Source organism: Pithys albifrons, chromosome 5 (assembly GCF_047495875.1).
Source record: "Pithys albifrons albifrons isolate INPA30051 chromosome 5, PitAlb_v1, whole genome shotgun sequence".
NCBI classification, from domain to species: Eukaryota; Metazoa; Chordata; class Aves; order Passeriformes; family Thamnophilidae; genus Pithys; species Pithys albifrons.
Window position 1 is genome coordinate 12745003 of NC_092462.1, and position 21714 is coordinate 12766716.

Below are 21714 nucleotides of genomic sequence, written 5' to 3' on the forward strand. Positions count from 1 at the left end.
AGTCTGCTGGAAGGAGTACTGAAAACATTTGAGAAGTTGATAAAATTTCCTGCCCTTTTCAGCGCACAGTTTGACCCTTTAGAGTCAGTTGGCCATGGAAGACCCTATTTATGAGCTGTAAGCAATTATAATATGAACCAGTGAAAAACACTGTGAAGAAAACAAGTAATTAGCACAGCAGAAGCTCTTTTCTTCTCTTGCTAGGGGATAGAAGGGAAGAAGGTTTTTAAATGCAGATGGTGGCCTGATTCTTCACTCTATCATCCTGGTGTAATCCTGCTGTGTCTCTGCAAAGTCAGAGGTATGGAACCAAAGCATGGAAATGAAGAAGGGAGCCCTTTAACACTCACTCCAGCAGTACCATCCATGGATGATGTGATGGTGTAAATGAGAGTGCAGCATAGTAACTAGGCCTTTCTTTTTATCAGTTCTCCTCTCAAAATCAAAAAGATCAAAAGATGATGAAGAGAAGTTAAGTAATTGAACAGTGTCTGAACGGCAAGCCCACAGACAGCAGCTCTGATCTGGAACATAAGGATAGAACATATTGGGAGGCAGTGAAGGGGGGAGGAGGTGATCTGCTGAGGGGAACTTTCACTACAATAAATGAAATTATAATAGCTTATTGCTGAAGTCAGCTGTTGCTGAGACACTTATTAGAATTTACAGATACATGGATTCGAGAGGTGCTGTGATGATTCCCATCCCTTTTGCCTCTTTATTCCTGGCTTTGATTCAATCCTGGGAGGTGGCCTACTTTTAAGTTTTGCATTCTCCTTTTGTCCTAACAGATGGATGAGATTGTATTTTTTTTCATCTGTTGACATGGTGAGAACTATTTGGTCCCTCCAGTCTTGTGGTCTGTCTTGTAGGCTGCTTTGTGCATGAAAAATGTGTCAGGGATAAGTAAGTTTGTATCAAAATGTACTGCTTTACTGTCCAGGTTTTGTGATTGCCACAGCTCACGGAATGAGTACCTTGGAATGCTGAGGGATATAGGTTGGACTCTGGAATGCAGTCCTTACTAAGGCAAGCCTGTATGTCTTCTAATCTTGCACTAAAGTCCTGGGAATATTAAATAACCAGGGTTCTCTTGCCACTCTCTGTATTTGGTTACTTCTTTCCAGGGTCAAATTACTTGGATAACTTTGCTTTTGTGACTTCGTGTACCAAGATTTGGCCCTATGGGCAGTGCAGTGAATGATTGGATTTTTTTAAGAGTGCCAAAATCTGGAAAGAGTTAATTTGGAAATTTGCTTAGAAGATTGCAAATGGTGAATAAATTATTGCACAAGGGATATATGTGGTACATTTTCAACTAAAGAAATAAAGCATAAATAATATCATGCTCATGAAACCCAAGAAAATGGTTGCCTGGAAATCATGTGGAATTAGGTCTTCCTCTGTCTTCCTTTTTTCTATTTTCTTTTAAAATTTATATGTAACAGAAAGTATCTTACACAATTTCCCTAGTACAGTAAAGATGTAGTTTCATCTAAATTTATCAGTAATTGATTTATTTAGACCTTGTTATTTATGTTTCTTGGCTGGGTCCCACCAATGTAGCTTTGTCCAGGACAGTGGACTGGAACTGAGCATCTGTAGAACCAGGTTTTGAAATGGATGCAAGGAAGGGATTTTGGAATGGCCTCAAAACAACAAAAGATGTGGTGACAATGTGTTTCATCCTTGTGAACTCAGCTAGCTTGGTGGAATGTATTTGTGTGCTTGTCATTTCATAGAAAGAGAGCCCACAGTGGTCACAGCCCTTAGTGCTCACTATTTGTTGTTATAAAAGTTGTCATTAAACTGGGAGGTGTGCTGTAGATTTCTGGGAATGTTCCTCAGCTGCTTTATTGACATTGTTGCTCTTATCTCCAAGTTCTTGCTCTGGCTTTCTTTGTCTTTTTCCTTTTCTCTTTTTTCTCTTTTTCCATTCTCTTACTTGCTCTGCTCTGTGTTTTTTCTTGCAAAAATATTTGTAGGAGGTAGAGACATGCTAGAGATGATTGTCAAAAGATCTATGATTCTACAACACTGAAGGTTAAATCCAAAACCCAGTGGTTATGCTGATTAACTGAACCATCTGCCCTAGCTCTTGGGCCCTTTACAAGCTCTAGAGAAAGAAATTTGCTTCCAAGTCATATACAGCATTGCTTGGCAGTGCCTTTGAGCCCTGTATAACACAGGATGGGCTAGCTGTATTCCCAGTGCTGAATTTCTCTGTGATGGTAGGCTCCTTGGTGACTCTTTTTCTGGGAATGACAAGGTAGATGTGCTTTTTGTTCAAGCTGCTGCAATTCTTCATTATGGTTGCTCTGTATATAGGGCAAAAGGGGAAGATTTAGCTTTGAATAGTAGCTAGGGGTAGGTAAGTCTTAAAAGGTGTAGAGATTTAATTCTATTTTAGTCAACATTCAGATGCATAGAAGCTATTCTAATTGTGTCTCATCTGCTTCTATAAAGACTTTTTAATTATATTGACAGTACTTTCCTGATTTGGATTTCCTCAGGTTCATTTTGACACTGATTTTCCTCAAATTACTGGGAGAAGGGATGAGTATTGCAAAAAGACTTCCTTGGAAGCAGGTTTCTGTTCTGACCCAGGAGCAGTCTGCTTGAATATCATCTTGACAGTAATGCTAAAGACATTTCCAAATAATTGTGTAGGTTTGGAGCTGATATCAAGGCCAGGTTTGATGGGGCCTTAAGCAACCTGGTCTAGTGGAAGACGCCCCTGTCCATGACAGGGGGATTGGAACTAGATGATCTTTAAGGTCCATTCCATCTCAAACCATTCTATGATTTTGTGATGATTCTATGAGCAGCACCTCAAGGTCTATTCAAACAGCTTGTTTGAAAAGAATTGTTCTTTATTTTGAAATCTGTTGACATTTCACTCTGAGATGAGTGCAAAAGGAAAGCACTGCCCTGTGTAGTAGAGCCAGTAGCCACCTCAATGCAAGCTCAAGTCCTGGGCATGCCTTAAGTAAAGGAGGTATTGCAGTCTCCTGTATCTGAGCATGCACTGTGCTATGTTTTTTAAGCCATTGACCATTCTGAAATCATTATCAGTTGGATGAGATTTTTTGATTTGTTCTAAGATATTTTCCCCCTAAGAAATGTCTTGCTGATATGCTCAAGTTCCCCATCAGAAATTTTAACTTCAGTGAATCAAAATCTTAAAACAATCTTAAAGTGGAAAATGGGGGGGGTGGGGGGGTGGGGGTGGTGTGGTGTTGAATTTTCTGTCTCCTTCTAGTGCAAATCTCTCAGCTGTGAGGCAGCTGTGAATTTGCATTATATGAGAAATATGGCTTATCAGTGGTCTGACACCCTGTATTGTGTGTGATTCATAGGATGTAGAAGTGAAAAGGTGAAATCTGTATCAATAGAGGCAATTTAATGAAGAATAGACCTTAGGTATGATTTTTCTTATTTAGAGAGAAGATTTGGATGTCTCGAATATCTAAAATATTCCATGAAAATTGGTACAGTGATCCTTCAAGGAGAGGATGTAATCTTTATTGGTAATGGTATTACAGTTTTTATCCCAGTGCAGTGACTGCAGTTCATACCGGAGAGTCTGATAATGGGATCCTGTTGCAAATTGGGAACTGCCTCTTAAATTGGATAGATAGAGAAGACACGATTAAAGCTCTCACTTCGTGGTTTTACATATGGTTCGTGTGTGTCTGTCTGTACTTTCAGGTGACTCGAGGACCAGGTGTGAATATGAACGGAGGTGTCAGTGAGAAATGAACCATACCGTATTGCTCCTCCCTGAAAGCTTGAAGCTGAACTTTTATTTTTGTCTAAGTCTGTCACTGAAAGCAGTGACTAATAAGCAGCACTTGGAAAGGGTTGTGGGGGCATACAACAGGCGTCTGAAGGCTCGCTCCTGCCAGGAGACAAAAGGAGGTGCAGCCTGAGAGCTTGCTTCCCTCAAAAACAAGGACTCGGGAGCTTAGAAGTCACAGCATCCCTTGTGCTGCTCCAGGCACTGAGTTATGATTTGCAGGCTTTATAATGAATAGTGCTTGCTGACTAGTTCTGGCTTGTTTAGGGGTTTTATTCTTCTCCTGAGTGTGTTTTTTTCTGTTGGTATTACTATCCAAGGGGGTTTGTGCTCCTCAGCATAACAAGGCATGACCTTCAGTGCTAAGAAAATGGTTGTGTTTGGAAGCATTACTTTTTTCCCACCTTAGTTTTAGTAGCCATTTTGTTTTATCAAGAATGAGATTTAAATAAGATATGAATACAGGGTGTTTAGTAAGAGTTAGAAGGAACAAAAGTAGTTTGTTAACAATATGGTTTCAGTAATTTAAGTGGTGTTTGTGAAAATAGTCCAGATTTGTTATCTTTGGCTGGAAATATTGTTTTTATGGCTGGAGTAAGTGCTGATTTATCCAATAGCCTGGTGGTTGAAGCATTCATCTGTGATGCAGAAGATATAGTTAAAATCCCTGTTCTGAGAAGCTTTGTGTCCATGTATCCCTACCTTGAATCGGATGCTAAGAGGATTGAATTTAATTTATGCCCAGGTCAGGTAAGAAGCTTAACTGAACTGGTTTCAAAATATCTGGCAACTGACCTACAAAACCTGATTTTGCACATATTATCAACTCAAAGAGCTTCAGTATTTCTTGAGTCCATAACTGTGGGTTTTCCAGCAATACAGCACCTGTATTCTGAGCTGTTTGCTATCACCTTCTACTCAACAAGTACATTGCACAAGCTGATTGGCTTCCCTTTTTCCAGTTTCTTCACCTGAGAACACATGCATGAGGTAGCTGTGGGTTAATGCAGTATCCTCTTGTCTACCCAGATTTGGTGTTACATTACAGCATGATCCTCTTACCTACCTATGTGTCTGGGTTAATGGTAGTATTTGACACCATGGTGGACAAGATGTGCAACAGTGATACTGTCCTGCTTTACTTATTTATAAATAAATACATTCATTTATTTAGTCTCAGTTTAGAGCTTCTTTTTAGCTCTATATAGGCATACTGTTGTAAAGGATTTGTTTGAGAAATAAGGACTGGTAGTAAAGAGAATCCTTAAATTCTGACCTGGCTGTGTTTCTTTGAGAAAAATATCAGAAAAGTGTGGATCTCTGTGTTGGTTTTCAAAACGCCTTTTCCTTTGAGGTGATTACAATAGTCCTTTAGGACTGTGCTTGTGATCTCTTCTGGAACACCAGAATTCCTAGTTCTGTCTCTCCTTTCTTCCACCTGATGGGGTGACCTTCACAATGAAGTTCTCTAAATATGGCAGCTTCTCCATTGCTTCAAAAGTAACCTTAATACAGACAACTGGGGGGAACCAGCTGTGAAGCAGCGAGGGAGCTTATATACTGCAACTCTCAGCCTTGGAATTAAAGGACCAAATATTAGTCTTAGATCTCAGTCTTCTCGGTGTGATGCAGATAGCAATAATATTAAGTGGATCGAGACTAGAGTAATACTTGAAGCATCTGGGTTTTTCTTCTGACTTGAACATTTGTCTACAGTGTGGCTTTTGAGAAATTCACTGTGCCTCTGTTGCTCTTTTTTAAAATAGAAATAATTCTGCTTTTTTTTTTTTTTTTTACTAGAAGGACATGCTATATAAAATTTTGGCATTATTATTTTTTTGTTATTTTTCTGTCTTTTAGCTGCCAGGGGGTTTGTGATATTCAATACTGTTTGTGCTTTGCTAACAGTGCAAATTTGTGCTGTTTCTATTTCTGTATCATATTCTCCTCTCCTGTTCCCCTGAATAGTGAGAGAGATAACTGGGATATGGTAAAGTGTGCAAGGGAAGAAAAACACAGAGGAGGAAAGGGCAGAATTGCACATGCTGGATATTTTGGCATCCAGGAGAAGATGCTGAACACTTCCAGGTAGTCAGTCATGGAGTGCCAGTAGGTTTTTTGGAGATGCCACTGTGACTGCTCTCTTGTTGGAGAGCTGTATCACCTGCATCTGTCATCTTAGCCTTACTGCTGATTCAGGCACTGATAACTTCTGCCTTCCTGTTAGGTTCACCTTGCAAGTCAATCGGAATAGACAGCTCAAATGGGCCATATTTCTTGTATTGGAAACATGGGGACCACAGCCTCCTGGTGTCCCCAAAGGACTTCTCCATAAAAAGTTTTCTCATCTCTTCATTGTAAACCTATTTGCTTTGCCTAGATGTTTTTGTTTTGGGTTTTTTGTTGTTGTTTTTTTTTGTGTGTGTGTGTGTTTGTTGTTTTTTTGTTGGGTTTATTTTTGGTTTTGTTTTTTTTTTTTTACTGGTAGTTTCTAATTATGATGTTTCAGGATCACCAAATGTGCATTCACCATCATTAGTGGCTTCTTCTCATGTCGTTTGTTTCATGTTCAGGGGCTAGCAACCAGATTGCAAAATAATGAGCTACCTTGTGTATTTCAGAAACATACCCCTCGCAATATGCATTTCAATGATTATCGTCACAGTTGGCTATGTGTTAACAAACGTGGCTTATTTCACTACAATCAGTGCTGGGGATTTGCTGCTTTCAAAAGCTGTAGCAGTGGTAAGTTACAGAAGAAAAATACAAAGCTGTATCCCTGCTGCAGTTGTGTTTGTTGATATATTCTTATTTCCAGGGGAAAAAGACTGGGTGGACACATCCAATCAGGTTTTTGTATGGCACCACTTATTAGCCTCCCAGTGAAATAAGTCTGATTTTTGACTGATGAGTGGGATTGTACTTAAGACCATCAACAGCATTTATAATGTAACATTGGACTGTATTTATTTACCTCTTATAACAAAGTCAATAGGACTTAATTTTTATAGCCAGGTACGTGCTTGAAAAATTCAGTGCTAAATTGTAAGCTCAGCTCCTGGGAAGCAGGAATCACATGTATTTGTTGGAAGTGGGAGCTCTGAACTATCTTGTGTAGCAAGAGACAGTCACACTGTCTCTGCACAATGTGTGTCCTGAGTAGTTAGGAAGGGGATTGCTGTGAATACTGGAGCTCTTTTGGGAAGAAGTTACAAGGCAACCTGGCTAGAAAATATTGCTTTAGTTGTTCTTGCTAAATTGTGGTGATAACACTGATTTTTATATTTATGGTATTTGAGTCACAATGAGGACATAAAAAATTCCATTTCCTTTCCAGTAGTGAGACTGCCTGTGGCTATTTCAGTTTACGTGGCTTTTGAAAAACAACCAAATTCTGTAGCTAATGGGAGATTTAGAAAGAAAACATTCTGTAAGCATGAAGAAAATCGTGCATGTCTCCTGTGGTGCTGCAAGCTCCAGTTAAGGCTCTTCTGCTAACCTAGAACACTAAAGCATGAATGGATGGACTATACCACTGGGTAGCATCGGCAGAGTACAATGAAGGCTGTAGAAGAAAAAATATGTATGCAGATCAGACCTTGATCCATTCAGGCTGGGTCTTCTTCTTTGGAGTCATAATAGTCTATATCAATATAAATCAGGGCCTAACTCCACCTCCTCAGCATTGCTTCAGCTGGTGATCTGCCTCACACCATCAGCAGTAGGGGTGGGAGAGCTCAGCTGTAGTATCTGTGGTGTCACAAAAGAAGAGGCAGCAGCACAACTTTCAGTGAGGGATGCAGAAAAGGGGTATAACTAACACTTACCACAATAATTTGGTAATAGAGTACAATTCCTTTCCTGTTTTATGAAAAATCACTGTATATTTCTCTCTCCTCTAACAGACCTTTGCTGAGCGACTAATGGGAAAGTTTTCTTTAGCTGTACCAGTATTTGTTGCTCTCTCCTGCTTTGGATCTATGAATGGTGGCGTTTTTGCTGTCTCCAGGTGAGCATTGCTGATATTACTGGGGGCGAGTGCTTGGGATACACAAGAGTAGGGTTCATTCCTTTAGCAGGGTATGAAAAATGACTGCAGTATTTACTAGATACGGGCTTCTTCTCACTTTGTTCCTGTTGACTTCAGTATATTATTGTTAAAATCCTTTGAATGGTTTGGAAATGAACCCCTTAAGGGGATACCCCTTAATTAATGGCTCCTTTTTACCTGTGAAGAAGGGAAGTTGAAGGGAAAATTTTAACTAATTCCAAATGCCAATCAAGGGACATATTCAGAGATTACTTTGATTTCTGCATAAGGGTTTCTCCTGCTAGTGTTTTCATTCAGAATACCTCAAACCAGGCTAAGAAGTGTTGCTGTGCTCTGTGACTTTCATGAGCCACTTTGCGTAGCCAGAGTAATGAGCACATTTAAAGTCTGTCCACATTTATTTCCCACCAGGATGTTCTTCGTTGCATCCCGTGAGGGTCACCTTCCGGAAATTCTCTCCATGATTCATGTCCGCAAGCACACTCCTCTGCCAGCTGTCATTGTTTTGGTAAATCATACAAACAAATGTTCCTGCACTAGAATTCATATTACAGACTTGCTCTGGAGGATTCGAACAGAATTTGGGCACTGCTTGAGTCTCATTTATTAATGTGTACATGCGCTTTTGGGGAGGGCAGAGGACAGGAAAAAGAGGAATGAGATTTGGGACTTGTTCTTTTTCTATCATCTCCTTCTTGCTTCCTTGTCGGGGTACTTGACTGCCTTTCAGTGCAACCTAATTTATGTCTTACTGCTCTGTATTTCTAAGGACCTGCTAGTGATGAGCTAGTTCCCTTTCAGAGAAACAAATTCCAGTTAAACAAACAAAAAGGGATTCAGTTAGCTGAAAGTGCAGCTAAACACCAGCATCTGGGAGCACCCTAAAGGCTCATTATACTACCTTATAGTGAAAAATGCAAACAATTATGCACTAAGATAATGGAGGGGAAACCCTCAGCAGTACAGTGTAGTGGTGATTAAAAAAATGAGAGAACATGTGCCTGGGAAATAGTCTGAGAATTGTCTAAGGAAAACCACTGGTGTTCTCGTGGAAATCTTAATACTGATTTCCAAAATAGCAGCAGAGGTAAATGTTGGCTGTGTGTTTGCCTTGCAGACTAATTTGTATGGTAAAACATTAGGACTAAATGTCAAAATATCAACCTCAAAGTTCAGTTTGCATAGTGCCAGAAAGATTTTCACTTTACTTGCAGTCTTCATAACTGTGGGTGTTCAGCCTCTTTTTGGGTTCAGTGCCTGTAATGGATCTGGATGGACCTCTGCCTCTTTAGGGAGTTCCAGCCACGGCAAAAGATGCATCTTTGAGTCTCCACTAGTAAGATCTGATGCTTCTACTGGAGTTTAAATCAGTTTTTGCCTATAAGCCCACTTCTGAAGTGTCAGCTGAAGTATTTTATATGTGTGCCTACAACACAGGCTTCCAAATTTTAAAAATTAGGCTATGTAATTATGGTGAAAAGTTTTAATAAAATTAATTTTCCAGAAGCATTTAGTTTACATTTTATTTTTTGGGTGAAGTAGTCATACCTTTTGAGTAAATTGCATTGACTGTTTTGTGTGGAATGAAATGCACAAATGCATTAATATATGATTTTTTTTCTGAGACATTTTCTGCTATTGTACATTGTCCTGTTACACTAGTGCATTGATTTCCTTTGAAAATGTCAGTTTGTCATATGAAGATGGTTTTTCTTCAAAGATTGCTATTTTTTATCTTGCTTTATTGCAAACAGAGAAGCTGCAGGATATGTTATGCATCAATAGTCTGTGTTTTAGCATTTCCCTATTTTATTTCTCCTGCCAAGGTCTACACACTGTAAGAAAGGAAAGGGCACTTAAGGATAAACTGAGAAAATGAGCATGTGCTTGTGGCTTGATAGATATAACCCCCCACATTTTTAGGAATTAAGAAGTCTGTTTATATATGTATGTTGTTAAAAAAACTTCCCAGTCTGATCATACACGAGATTCTCTGGCAGTCACACTCTGAACACTAGAGACTTTAACTGCTGGGACCGAAGCCCACTCATGGGCAGTCAGACCAGGTTTCCTCATTGGTTCGACCCCAGTGGAGTCTCAGATGTCTAATTCCTTAAAGCCATTTATTCACGGCACAGCAACGCAGGAACAGGTCGAGTTGGTACCTCCAAAGAGGGACCCCAACAAAGGAACCCCCTACAGTCAACCCGCGCTCAAGCCTCTCTTTCTCTCAAGTCTTTGGTTCCCTCTGTGTCCATTCACTTCGCTGGCATCCTCCCGGTCGTCATCTCCTTTGTTATCCAAAACATCGGAAGTTCCCGGCTCCTGCTGTGTCTCACAGTGTCCATTCACCTGGCTGGAGTCGTCTATCTTTCACGTTCTTTGTTATCCCAAAAGTTGGCAATTCATAGTCTCTTGTCTCGGACTGCTACCCAGAGCTCAATCTGCATTTCAATCTGCATCTCAGCCTGCCGTTTGCAACCTCAGCGACCTGGGCAGGATGTATTTCTCAACAATGTCCTGGTATCCAATAGAGATGTGTGTAGCAACTCCAAGAAATCATGCAATCTGATTGTAAACCTACTTTATTATATTTTTTCTCGATAGCTGTCCTTCACTTACATTATCGTTATAACTTGCATTATAGTTATAACTGAGATTTTAAACTTTTAGGGGCTGAGTCTATAGAGAAAAAAAATCTTACCCAATATAATTCAGTGGTAAAATTTCCTTTGACATTTACATAGAAGCAGTTTGCTTAATGTCAGTGTGTAAAGAACCAAGCACTTTATAAGTCATTAGAGGCTGGAAGCCAGAGACCGACATCTGAAATATTGATTCTTCTGGTTCAAATCCATGTTGTCTTCACTTCTTTGAAAGCAGGAAAGAGAGAGAGACTGAGAATCTAGGTAATTAATACAAATTAGTTTTCCTTATGTAAAGATTTATCCCAGTGTTTCACTGCATCTGCAGTTGATTTCACCTGTTGTCTTGTTACAAACATAAAGGCTCTCACTGCCAGGATCTTCCCTCTTGCTGAAGAATAAGGGCTATGGTGAATTTGACTCATTCCTTCATTCCTAAATGCAAGGACATATTTTGTCCAGATTTTACTTAGATTCCAGTAGCCTACACTAACTATCTAGCTCAAAACATAACACTCTAGTTTATACATAGGCTTTTGCCTGCCTCACAGAAGCCTTGTATCTCAGAACAGCTTTTTAATGAGAAAACGTATTTATTTGGGTGTGCCTCTCTTGTTCTTTAGTTGCTGCCTGAGTGGCAGTAACTGCTTCTTTCTGCTTAGAAATGTTTGCATTTACAATGTGCAATAAGCCACCTTTTTCCTTTCACAAAACACCTACAAACCTCTGCTTTCATATGATCAGATGTGACCAAAATTTAAGTGCTCTTATCGTTTGCATCGATGATGAGTGAATAAACCTGCAGTGGGCTAATATACTTGTCAGGTCTCATGAGAATGCTCAAGTATTTTTGGTGATGCAGTGGGCTGTGTGCCTATGTATTTGTCTGAGTCACAGGGGACAGATTTGTATTGACTATGTGTGGCCACCCAGGACAGATATATATTGATCCACCGTGGTCTCAGGGGACAGCTGGGCATTGATCACACACCTGATTGCATGACAACGGCAAGCCTGAAGTCTGTGGCACTCAGGTGTGTGCATAACGCTTGTCCCTGTGGAAAAATTTGACATCACTACCGTGAAATAATAGAGATCGATCTACTAAACCCCTCTTATGCTTTGAATTTCTTTTTCAGCATCCTCTCACAATGATAATGTTATTCAATGGGGATCTCTACAGCCTCCTGAATTTCCTCAGTTTTGCCAGGTGGCTTTTTATTGGACTAGTCGTTGCTGGCTTGATTTATCTCAGATATAAACGTCCTGATATGCCTCGTCCTTTCAAGGTAACCTCTGCTCTCCATTGTTTTACATGAATCCTCTCCCTTCCCTCTATCCTATAGTCAGACAACAAAGGAGAATTTTCTGATGTAGGAAGCTAACCTCTGTTTCCAGAAAAACGGAGTTAAGATAAAATAGTCTTTTGCACTGAAGGCTCTCCAAGCATTTTCCTGCAAGCTCCCCAAATAAAAGCCTGAATAATTTTACTACCAATATTCATGTCAGGCATAAACATTGGTATAAAACATTCATGTAATTGCCTATCCAATATCACATATGCTAATTTTTTGTGCAAGTAAGTGATTATTGCTATTATTATAATATTTGGGACTCACAGTAGATTTGCAGACAGAGGTATTGTGAACCCAGAAAGAAAATGCTAATAGTTCAGCCCATTGAACTGTAGCTGTTTTCGGCTTGGTTCTGTCATTCTTCTTGCTTATTTTAAGTAACATCCTACAAAGTAAGTCATTGCATTGTGTACCCAGAAAGATAATATCCATCATAACAAAAAATGGAGGAATATATCCCCATTTAGATGCTACCAAGAAGCCTGTTTTGTGAAAAACTAAGAATATGTGCTGCTGCACATGTTCTTGTAGGTGTATCTGTAAATAACGAGATCGGCAGCACAACCTATTTTGCTTTGATTAAAAGCAAAAATGCTTTGACAGTGCACAAAAGAGGAACAGTAGTGCTTTGAGGCATGAAAGGAAGAGAACAATCTCCAAGGAATTCTTCAATTCTCCATTACACTCATAAGCCATGCCTGTAGGCGGTTCCTTCAGAGAGGTGCTAACAGAGTGATTGTAATGGTGTTCTTGAAAACTGAGTAAATAAATTTGATATTGTTACCTTGTGTGCTTTCAGCAGTGACACTGATAATGGTATCACTCATACAGTCAGAAAATGCTTTTTCAGTGGCTATCAGTTGCATAACACTATTGGATATTTTTATCCTAGTCAAATTGGCATTTAATTTGCTCTCTTCCTGCTAGATTTTGATTTTTACCTTAGGAAGAAAATCAATATGTTCTTAATAGTTTTAAAAGGTGACTTGAGCTCCTGGTTGTGTTTTAAAACATTTTCTAATAGGTAATTATCAAAGTGGAAATCTTTACTGTGTTTAGAGCTGTTTACTTATCTACTGGGGGTTTAGAGAAAGGACTTTTACAACGTAACTTATTTACAGTCCTTACATTGTAAAGGATGTAAAACACTGAAGTGTTTTAGAATGTAATTAAGAGACTTCTGTGGTACTCACTGCATAGCACTTTGCAGGGCTTGGCTTCTGCAGTCACTGACATTTTGTATGCATGTTCTAGAGCCCCATATTTCTCCAGCTCTGTGGTTTTATCCAATTTACATTTCATGGAACATTAAATGCCTTAGTCGTTACTTTACATTGACCCTCTTATTTAACGGTTCTTTGTGTGGTTATATTTCAGGTTCCTCTGTTTATTCCGGCATTGTTTTCCTTCACCTGCCTTTTCATGGTTGCACTGTCACTTTACTCTGACCCAGTGAACACAGGGATTGGGTTTGCAATAACCCTGACTGGCATTCCTGCCTACTACCTCTTCATTGTATGGGACAAGAAGCCAAAGTGGTTCAGAAAGCTCCTAGGTAAGTCCTGGTGGGACTCCTCTCCTTCATGCTGATTTTGGCAGTTTCTCAGGGCTTCTCCCCATGTTGTGAAATCCTTCCAGTCAATCCTCTCAGCTCTGTGATCTGGGGATGACAATAGAAGTGCTGTAGCATCGCTCTGCCACTTGCAATCAATATCTGCTACCTAATGAGCTACATTTACTACAGCAAGGCTATTCTTCAGCTAATGATGACTTCAAATGACTGATGCTTTTCCTACTGTGGTCTTCCCCCCTGCCTCCCCTACGAACATCTGATTCCTTCGAAATCACCCATCACCTTCCCCTGGCTATTGTTCTGTGCTGATAGAGACAGTGCTACACTTCTTGCAGAATCAGTTTGGAACCTTGAGCATACAAGTTCTGTTGACAGGATGAGCGTTGTGCTTCCTACTGAGACCATGCATCTGTGGACCACTGAGGAGTGTTTGGAATGGGACAAGTTCAGGCAGGTTGGCTATGAGGTTATTGCCCTTAGCAGTGACTCCTGACAAAATGGTAGCAAAATATAACATGCCCGACACGCTTCTATGAAAATGATTTCTGTGCTTCTGTGTTTCTTCAAATGGCATCTTTGTGATTTGGCTGTAGTATTTCCCACCTGAAATGCACTGAGAATCATTTTTATATAATTTTTAAAAGTTTGTTAAAGCATTTTTTGCAGTTCTGATGTGTTAGAGAAGGATTATTTGGAACATTTCAACTAGAAGTCAGTATAATTTTTTACAACTCCCCATTCTTCCCTTTTTTCTTTGTTGTTGTTGTTGTTACTCAAAGCGATAGGTTTCCAAAATGAAGGGAATTTTCAAAACATGGAACAAGACTTGGCAAAATATTTGAGGAATGCTGGATATTTTACCAAACAAAACCAAAAGAAAATCTCATTTTCTGCAAAACTAAAACTCAACCTGTGAAAGTTTTTAACTAAAAATAGTTTATTTCTGTAGATGCTGAATCAAAAAATGCATAGTCTTTTGTGCTGCAGTCTTAGTGATGATTTAAAATTATCTGTTCACATGAAAATGATAATAATTTTATATGTGTGTTGTTACACTATAACCAGTTATATCTATTTTCTCTAAATAAATATATTTTATAGTTACATTCTCTCTGTTGTAGAATCAATGAATTTCCCTTTCAATTCATGCTGAAAAGTCCACAGACAGTAGAGCAGAATGTATTTACAGGAAAAAAAACATGTTAGTTTAAGGCTAGCACCCTCTTATTTTATATCCATAAAATTATAAATTACTTGCAGTGTCCTGGGAATGGATAGAAACCTCCAGCACAAATTAAAGCAATTGTATGCAAAAGGACATTCTGTTAAACAGTTGGGGTTTAGTCTGTTTATAATTTTTCAGTCTTGACATTTAGGGACTAGGAGATTTTCCCTTATCAAGCCCCAGGAGCTTTCTGGCATTTTCTGTCGTGTCTCAGAGGTTTTAGAATACAGTAACTTGAATCTTTGGCCACAGGATGCCAGTGTTGAACTACATTACTTGGGTGAGAGAAAAAATATTCTCTTTAAGGTAGACTGGATAGATGTGAAGATTTTTCTGCCAGCTGTGACAATGAAGGTGAATAATTTCTAGCTTTTGAGATACCACAAAATTCTTATAGAAGGTCTGGTGCCTGTGTCATACCTACGGCGATGGGCATGGTGTACTGGATCAGAGGGGAAATCAGCAGAAGCCAGGCAGTGGGTAAAACACCTTATTTGCCTTGCAATTATTATCCCCAAAATAGCAACAGTAATGACAGAAAACTGATGTTGACAGGTTTGAGGTCAAGCAAAGAGGAGATGTACTTGTTCAATAAGAAGATACCTTTTTTTCCCTCAGAAGAAGCAATAAACCTTCTGTGTAGAGTCATTAAACTGGCATTATTTGTGTTAAGGGACCCCCATTGTATAGCTTGAGATAATTTTCCAAAGGCATTAAATGATGATAAATTCACTTAAGGTACCTCTATGAGATATAAAAAAGTCATTGGGCAGCTGCAAGCTTGATATTCAAACCTTGAAACAATATGCATTAGATGCACATTGACATGAAAATCTAATTTCAGACGTGAGGTAAAGGACAACATGGAAAAATGGGATTGTCTTTTAAAAGGTAGCTTTTTGCTCCATCAACTGGGTAACTTTCTTTGAGAAGATAACTGATTTTTGTAGACAAAGGAGAATGTGATGAGTCCAATCTACTTAGACTGCATCAAAGCACTTTGTGTAGAACCAGAGAGGGAGTTGGAGCATATTAGTCTGAACTCAGTTCTGTGCTATCAAGACTGTTCCCAGGCTGCTTTGTCTGCCCAGATCAGTGCATGGTAGGCTGGTGTGGGGCTTTACCCATTTGAAAAGTCAGTTCCTCTTGAGGAATTGACAGGTTCAGTTACCCAGCAGTGATTCTGCAGTAAAAGATGACTGCTGCTTATAAACCCTATATGGAACATGTGCTGTTTAAGTTCAACACTGGTACAAAAACACATGGGTACAGACCAGCCCCCCATAAAATCAGTCTGAATATTCTGAATAGGCTTTGTAAGGATCAGAGGAGAGGGATGTTGAGCAGCCACAGTGAGCAGTGGGATAAAATACCCGACCTGAAGATACATACATTTCTGAAAGGGGTATCAGGCTGGTCATACAAGCAGAGCCCTCCAAAGGATTACCCAAGGAATCCTCTCCCAGGTTTGAATGTCTTTATTCTGTACATTTTTACTGTCCTTAATGGCATTTACACTGCCCATTCTCATTATGAAATTACTGTATTGAACAAAAGGTGAATTCACAGTTTGTGGGGTTCATAGGTTCTGGGTGGTATTTTGAAGTGAAAATAACATTTTGTTCTCTCTTCTTACCATGAGATTTTGCTGTAGTACCAGATGTGCTGGGACAAATAATTTTCAGCTAGTACAGGCTTCATTTGACCTCCGATTTCTTGCTTTTTGTAGAACTAATGTGAAAATGAAAAAGTCAAACCTTGCAAATCCTACAAAGCAGATCAGTGTGTAAAAGGATGTGGCAGCAGCACAAAAATGCTTCTATTTGCACTTCCTCAGTTGAAAACCCAACCTTAGACTCATATTTAAAACATTTATTTCTTTACAGTGGATTGAATTATGGGGAGCTTAAAAGTTGAATCCTACTTCTTTTCATAGCCTGAGCCCTTGCTGGAAGTGAGATCTCTTTGTGTAACAAAATGTCTCTGTCAGGGTTATTTAGCAACACTAAGGGATGACACTGGCTTACTCTGGACAAAGTGTTTGTGGTCAGTTTACTTCTCTTTGTTGCGTTGGTGATGGGATCCACAGGAAATTATCTTAGCATTTTGTTGTCACAGATTTCCCTCTTGAAAGGGAAACTTAGAGTTTAAAGTGGAGTGGGGAAGTTATCTGTACCATCCTAATATGTTGTCTTGTGACAAATGTGAAACTAGTCCTGTAACTCCAGGTACTGCTTCAAGGAGACAGTATTGAGATATTGACTGGAGACAGATTGGAACATTTTTTAGGGGAAAATACTCTGTATACTGATTTACTATGAGTTCATTGCAACCAAAAAATGCAAAGAAGACCCCCAGCCCTGCAAACTTGTCTGCTCCTCTATGGCACCTCCCAGCACAGAGCAAAACTGCTACATGGAAATGGAGGAGTGGGCAAGGTCTTGCTGCCAGTGACTCTGTCCACTTTGGTAAACAGGATATTAAAATCACAACCCACTCCAGAGTCACTCAGGCTTTCTTTCTGCTGCTACGCTCTTTTGCTGTTACACCACCACTCAGCTTCATAAAATTCTGTTTTTCCCTTTGCTCAGCCTCAAACCTGGAAGGGGTGAGATGGCAGGGGCAAAGTCCTGCTGTTTTCCTGCTGCTGGCTTTCCTCCTGTCTTATCCCAGCCATGCTCAGCCCAGCTCTGATGTGCCTGCTGTGGGTAGGGAAGGCAGATGGGAGGAAAATGCAGTCCCTGGAGACTCTCAGCCTCTCTGACCCTATCAGTTTATAGTCTAAGGGCAACCTGGCTTTGCACTGAACTGGTGACATCCAGAGAGAAGAGCAAAAGATGGCACAGTCTGCCTTAGACAGGAGGTCAGGGAAGTGGTTTCAGTTGATATCTTCTGTGAGTTGCACAGTTTTACCCTCCTCGCTTTACACTGGTGTCAATGTCGACATGTCATACTAGACAAGAAAAATCACAACTTTCTTTTACAACAGTTCCTGCTTGTTTAAAATAAGTTACTAAAAGAGAGTGACAAGTGAAAGGAATCATAACAGAATGCTTTTACTATTCTGTATGTAAATTAACTGTGCCATTTATGAATCTGTACCCTAAAAAGAAAATCAGCAAAAGCTCTAGAAGGAAATAAATGTCCAGAGTGACAAAAAGACAAGATGAAGTTGCTTTGGGTGTGTGATATTCTTAGACCTGTGAGCTTTGTAATGATTATTTCCTTTTATTTTAGTTTTTTTTATTCTTTTTTTTTCTTAAGCAGGTTTTAGTACAGCTAAATTAACTTGTTTGAACCCTTCCAGATGTTTATTCCAACACAGCAATTTGTTTAAAACTAAGCAATTGTGCAGAGTAGTCATAAGATGGCATTTAAATGCATGCAGACATTTATTGAATAAGATTATACATCCATAGTTTTCCATTATGATTGTATATGTGTAGCCTTGGATCAGTGGCAAAGAAAACATAATTAAAAAGAAGAAAATTTTGAATTTAAATTACATATGTATATGATATATCTGACTGCTGTGAACTCTATGTGCAAATAGGCTGTATAGCAGCTAAAATAAGTTTTCTGGCTGCTTCTGCCTTCTCCATCTACCCCACAAAAAAATTTCCCATCTGTATGCTTTTATCTTTGCAGACAGGGTAACCAGAACATTGCAAATCCTCTTGGAAGTCATCCCATCAGAGGAAAACCAGAAGTCATGATCTTCATGTACAGCTTTTGGCTTGGTGTTTCATTTCAACCTGAAATCAAGAGAGTTGGGAGATTTATTCGCCTTCCTAACATCCTGCAAACTGGAGGAACAAAGTCACAGTCGAGATGGATACCAAGCAAGTCACTTACCAGAACTGTATTTTATGATGCTGTTGCAAAATATTTTTTAACATGGTTGGTTTATATGTAGAAAGCAAGAACTTGTGCTGTGAGGGAACTCATCTCTTCACTCTTTCTTTTGTGAAAGAGTCCTATTTTAACAAACTCAAGGTTTGTCAAGCTAGGATTTTGGTTGCCTTGTCACTGAAAACGGGTTTAAGTGATGTGTATGTAATAATAGGGTGTACTGTGAAGAATGTATCCTGCTTGCTGTCCTTGGAGATCCCAGCTCACACCAAAGGGTGGGATAAAGCTGCTGAGTTTCACATGCCATGTTCTTCCGTTCTTCCCGTCACGCTGTTTGGCAACCTGATTTGACTTGTCTGGGCTTGCTAGAAGCCCCAGCACACTGATGCAGAAGCACAGCGGTTTCCACATGTTCCTGGTGGCAAGTTCAAGGTTTCTTCATTCCAGAGTTCTTATACTAGAGCCAACAGAAACATCTTTTGAGACAGTATTTCTGCCAGTGGGGCAGGAAGATTTTAGCTTGGGAACAGAAATTTTATGCATGTTAAAGTTTTTAGCAGTATGGAGATGATTTCTGGTTTTACTGTTGTTTCTTTGTGTACATAAACACAGGAAACCAGCAATTTGAGTAATCACTTTCAAAAGAGTCAAAACATTTGAGTGTGACTTTCATTGCTGCATGAATATTTCCTGTCTGGAAGCATACGGTCCTGCAGTTATCACCCAGGCAAACCCGATTTTAAAGTTTTAGATCAGTGTTGGTAGGCAGAAATAAATATCACTGGTGGGAACATTGTATAGACATGTCAATAAATGCAATAACTTTTTATGAATAAGGTATATGGAAAGCTACAGCAGATTTGTTGATTTGAGTAGGATATGTGCCTAATCTGTGGGCTTTTCATTTAAGCACACTCCAGTTAACTGGGCTTTGGAACAGGTGCTCTGCCTGCCTTCTTAGGGGCTTATCTCAGCAGAAACAGAGAAAAGCCATCAAAAATTATAAAATCAAATTAAATTCACCTTCAAAACTATTTTTGAGCTGAACTCTGGCTCAAATATGAGCTGAAGTTTTGCCCTTTTTTAAAGGTAGTTGTAGATAAAGAAATTTTTTAATGCTTAGAAATTCAGTTTTATATTGTTAACGACTACTCAACCTTAAGATTAAGGTTTGTTATCACTCTGTTAAGAATATAATACTTAACTATTGAATGCACTACTTTTTGAGCTGTCTGCTGTCAGCAAATCACATGTTTCATGAAAGTTTTTATGGAACTGAAGAACATTAAACTTCCTAAACTGGGAGAAAGCACAACTTATAGCCAGACCACTACAGTAAAGGGAGACTGTGTATTGTATATATGTTGTATATATTCAGAGTATCTACCGCTTTAAGGGTGTACAGTAATATGTCTTAAAATTTATACATGTTTTTCTTTTTTGTATCTCTATGGTGGAATTTCACAGAAGTAGGGAAATGCAAGTAACTGATGTAGAGGAGAAGTAATTTAAGACACAGAAAGTATTTTGCAAACAATTTTTCTCTTTAACTGTTTTCTGTTTGCAGTAATTTAAAGTGTTATTTGAATATGTTTTTAGGCAAACATTTTGAGAGAGGATTTTGTGTTGACAGTAGATGTGTTTAATTAGTACTTACATTTGAGTCAGAATTCTGCCTTTGAGGTTGTGTCCTGCCATCCCTGTTCATCAGGATTTGACCTCATAGAGCATCTTCAGAGTACACAAACTCTAATTCTCTTTGAAAGAAGTAAACTATCTGATACCCTTCAGGAGTGCACCTAACCCATTCCTCCACTAATGGATACTGAGTGCATGGGATACAAAGCAAACCCACCAGAACAGCGACAGTGTGGGTGCGAGGTTTTCAGCTCCGTCTCTTTCATCCCAGGTATTCACCTCTATTGTGCCACTTACTTGAAAGTTTAAATGTAGGCAGTGTTAACTTGTAGAAATAAATGGGCTCCATAAATATGACTGAATGTTGCTTTATTTTCCCATCGTGGTCTTTAAAGTTTAGAAAGGTTTCTGAAGCCTGATTCAATGAACACATTTTTACTGGGTTTATTTCATGTAAAGGGTTAATTTGTACCAAGGGAAGTCCTATGACTCATTGATTGTGAAGTTGTATATTTTAGGAAGTAAAAAAAATACCTGCAAAATAAAAAAACTATTTTTTTGAAAGTGCACAGGGATTCTAATTTCAGGTGTAGTTTCTTTAGTATAAGTAATCATGATACAAAATAATGTAATGGAGTTTTCACTCTATATTATGAAAGTCAGCATTAAGGACTTTTATTACAGCTGAACGTGAAACATATCCTCACAAATGGAGGAAAATCAGGTTACAACTCTCTTTTTAAGCATCAAATTCTTTTTTAAGACTTTCAAGTGTTTTCTTCAAAGTCATAAAGGAAATTCTTCTAGAATAATGGTTAAACTTTTTATATAATATTTCTTATTAGGGCTTGAGGTGGTCAGGCCAATGAGACTATATCTGTGGAGAATTTCAGTGATCCTTAATTTTTTTTCTTGCCCTACCTATATATAAGTATAATACTTTGTCTGAACATGTATGTTCCTGCTTTTTTGATTTTCAGAGGAAAACCAGCCTTCAATTTAAGAATATTTTTCAAATATTACTCTACAGAAGAAGATAGAAGTTACCTATATCCACAAGATCAGTAGCTAATTGTGTTGATGCAACAAGATGAATAGATTTTCCATTATGCTCAGTACCTCAAGAATTTTTGATTCAAGCATTAGCCATATATCAGTATCCAGACAGATTTTAATCAGCATAGGTCTTAGAGAAATGGGTGTTGATTTTCTTCAGGAGGAATTAGATATTTCATTTTTCTGACATACCTATCAAATATTGTGTTTGATGACAGGCAAGGCACAGATGACTTGGAGCACAGTATGGAGCAGGTAACACACTGAAATCCAGTACAAGAAGTGTATGTATACCTGGGAAGGATACAAATGACAAAGTCTGGTATTTTGAATGCAGGGAGGAGTGCTTAAGAGAAAGTGCAGGACAATGTGTGCTAACCCGTTTAGTTACAGGGCTGCTACCTAAGGCTGGGGACTCTTCTGCAGCAACTGCAGTGTCCCTATAGCTGCTGGCACAGATAAGGCCAGTAACAAATGCCAGTTTGGGAACATCATTGGAACTTCAGGACATTTGGACTCA

At 39.0% G+C, this 21714-nt stretch overlaps 1 protein-coding gene across 2 annotated transcripts in view; it reads left to right on the forward strand.

Moving 5' to 3' along the window:
- Positions 1–20702, forward strand: part of SLC7A11 (solute carrier family 7 member 11) — a 60916-nt gene extending 40214 nt beyond the window's left edge. For both annotated transcript variants that reach the window (XM_071555735.1, XM_071555734.1), the window contains 6 exons: positions 6421–6544; positions 7705–7808; positions 8262–8358; positions 11635–11784; positions 13228–13405; positions 18297–20702. In XM_071555735.1, coding sequence (XP_071411836.1) covers positions 6421–6544; positions 7705–7808; positions 8262–8358; positions 11635–11784; positions 13228–13405; positions 18297–18364 — 721 coding nt within the window. In that variant the 3' untranslated portion in view covers positions 18365–20702. The remainder of the gene's footprint in view (positions 1–6420; positions 6545–7704; positions 7809–8261; positions 8359–11634; positions 11785–13227; positions 13406–18296) is intronic.
- The last annotated feature ends 1012 nt before the right edge of the window (positions 20703–21714 follow it).